The 2,914-nt window shown below is 38.0% G+C and overlaps 1 protein-coding gene across 1 annotated transcript; it reads left to right on the forward strand.

Annotated features, from left to right (window-relative positions):
- Window positions 1-761: 761 nt before the first annotated feature.
- On the forward strand, window positions 762-1,988 carry LOC149621873 (uncharacterized). The gene has a single exon (XM_089853633.1). The coding sequence runs from the start codon at window positions 762-764 to the stop codon at window positions 1,986-1,988; it is 1,227 nt and encodes a 408-aa protein (XP_089709759.1).
- Window positions 1,989-2,914: the final 926 nt, after the last annotated feature.

Genomic DNA, 2,914 nt, shown 5'->3' on the forward strand with positions numbered 1-2,914 from the left:
AGGATCTATCATACAGGCCTGATACTGAGTCACTTTTCTCACTTAAAATCACTTTTTTTAAATTCGGTCACTAAAAGTCACTTTTTCGAAAATTAGTCACTATTTATCACTTTTTTTAGGTTTCTTGAAATTTATCTTTTAAAATCGGGAACGCGTTCTGTGTACTGTAGGAAACCGCCTATATTTCAGTGCTTTCCGACGACAATCTAATAGCGTTTTCCTTTGGGTCCTCGCGGAGCGCTACCATGGAGGAATAAAACTAGGAGATCCTATTCTTCAAAAACAGTCTTTAACGAAGCTGGAAAATACTACTACAGTTTTTATTGCTCCTTGGGAGCGCTCCGCGAGGACCCAGAGTAAAACGCTGGCGCAAGGCTCGTAGAGAGAAAAGGCCTGAGGGAGCTACGGTACTGTTACTGCTGTAACAGGTGTTTTTTTTGGGAGGGGGCAAAGTTAAAATCGTCTGCTATTGTTTGCTTTCGCGCCGAATCCCGAATCTCGGCGTTTAGCAGTAGGAGAATCGGCGGTAAATAAATGTATCTGGTACGTAACTTTATTAGTTTAATTATTCATTTTTCATAATTTATTATAGTTGTTATTTAGTTATTAAAATTATATTATATGTCTGTTCTAGAATAGAATGCAGTCCATATAAAATGGGAATGTGTTGTGTAAACAATAACTGGTTAGGTAAGGATGACGGCCAAGGCCGTATTATAAATACCTGGGCGAAACAACATACCAAGCATGAAATTTTTTGCATGGTTTGCAAAAAAACCATTAAAGTTGATAAGAAAGGATTCCAAGCCATAATCCAGCACGCAAGTGGTGCGAAACATTTAATAGAATGTAAAGCCAAGTTGTCCGAGAAACAATTACATCTAGTCGCTGCTGCAGAATCTAGTCAAAATGCTCCTCTGTCACAGCAACCCCACTCTAGTGAACCTCAAGGAACCATGAAATTATACAATGTAAAGGAAAGTGCAATCAACGCGGAACTTATATGGAGTATGAAAGTTGTGGCCAGCAACTTTTCTTTTGCGTCATGCGATGGTTTAGCCAATACTTTCAAAGCCATGTTCCCAGGTTCCGTTCCGGATGGATTTTCTTTAAGTAGATCAAAGGCGAAGTACCTAATTACTGACGCTCTTGGGCCGTATTTTAAGAAAGAACTCCTGGATGATATGAAAGGTGCCTATTACACATTAGCTTACGACGAAACTACAAATGGTGGTGGCCACAAAGAACTTCAAACGACAGTTAGATACTGGTCTGAATGCCAAAGCAAAGTAGTCTCTCAACATTTGGAAACTTTCTTTATTGAGAAAGCTACCGGCGAAGATCTATGTTTGAAACTCACATTAGCATTAGATAACGCCAATATTCCTATGAAAAATATGTTAATGCTCAGCTGTGATGGACCAAACGTGAATAAAAAAGTCCAGCGTTTGCTGTCGGAAAAAATTGTTCTTACAAGACCTCAAAAACTTTTAAATATTGGAACATGCAACATTCACGTGGTACACAACGCTTTTCTGAAAGGCTTACAAGAATTGGGAGACAAGGCATCAGATCTGATCTACGCTGTTCATCATTATTTTGACGGTTGGCCAGCAAGATGGCAAACTTTCAATCAAATCCAACGACAAGTGAATGTTCCCAACCATAATTTCACCAAGCATGTTGCATCGCGATGGCTCACAATAGAAATTTCAGCTGTAAGGCTCTTGGAACAATGGGAGGCAGTTATCAACTACTTCTTAATTTACATTCCAAAAAAGGAATGTAAAACAACTGAATCTTATGGTTACAAGAAGATTGCGAATTATCTCAAGATGCCCACAATGAAAGCGGAAGTATTATTTGTCATTTCCAGCGCGAAAATTTTCACAAAATTTACAGGAACCTTTCAAAAAGAAGAGCCTTTAATTCACATATTACACAGCGAATTGAATAAGCTGCTTTTTGTTCTAGTAAATAGGGTGTGAAAAACTGGAAATTTTCAACAATTTGAAGCCATTTCAGCTGAAAAATTCAAGGAAGAGAACTACTTGCCAATGAAAGATATTGTGTGTGGAGAAAATGTTGTTGAACAACTTCAATTGAAAGCTACGCAAAAGGAGCAAATTTGTTTTTTCAAATCTGCCAGGGAGCATTATGTCAAAGCATGCGTACACATTCTTGAAAAAGCACCAGTATCGGCCAATAACTTCATTAAGTACTTCCGTTGTCTCCAACTGGCAAAAATTGAATCAGAAAAAAGCTGCCATTATGTTGTCTCTATTGCCAGAGCCTTTCCTTTGGACATCAAGACTGATGAGTTGGTGGACGAATGGAAGTTACTAAAACTTGACAAAATGTCAATGACCAAACCTTCAAAGCAAGAAGATGAACGTATTGATGTCTATTGGAGCCATTTTATCTCCCTTAAAAACGAAATGGGCAATGTAAAATACCCCAATGTATCGCAGCTTGTCAAAGCTGCTCTTTCTCTTTCTCATGGCAGTGCAGATGTCGAAAGAAGATTTTCTAAATCAGGCAAAGTACTAACTGAAGAAAGAGCTAGTATGGGGGAAAGAACATTGAATGCCATATTAACTACGAAAGATGCCTTGCAACTTTTTAACAACAAACCAGAATGTGTGCCAGTTACCAAGGAACTTTTTGCATTAGGACGAACAGCTCGAAAAAGTTACCAAAATTATTTAGATGAGGAAAACCGTAAACTGTCAAAAGAAAAAGAAGCATTGCTTGAAGCAGAAAAGAAAAAAGCGGAAGTGGAAGAAAATTTAAAGAAAATTCAGAAAGAAGCTGTGGAAATAAAGAATAAAGAAACAGAGTTGCGAGATAAACGGATTGAAGAAGATCGAAAGAGGAAGTTGGCCGATCAACTTTTCAATGAAGCCAATAAACG

The sequence above is a fragment of the Phalangium opilio genome, unplaced genomic scaffold, assembly GCF_054372755.1.
Source record: "Phalangium opilio isolate 3A_F unplaced genomic scaffold, DU_Popi_V2 ptg000200l_1, whole genome shotgun sequence".
Classification (NCBI taxonomy): domain Eukaryota; kingdom Metazoa; phylum Arthropoda; class Arachnida; order Opiliones; family Phalangiidae; genus Phalangium; species Phalangium opilio.

Excerpts from the sequence above, each read along its gene's own strand:
- LOC149621873 (XM_089853633.1), top strand. The coding sequence starts at position 762 with ATGGTTTGCAAAAAAACCATTAAAGTTGATAAGAAAGGATTCCAAGCC.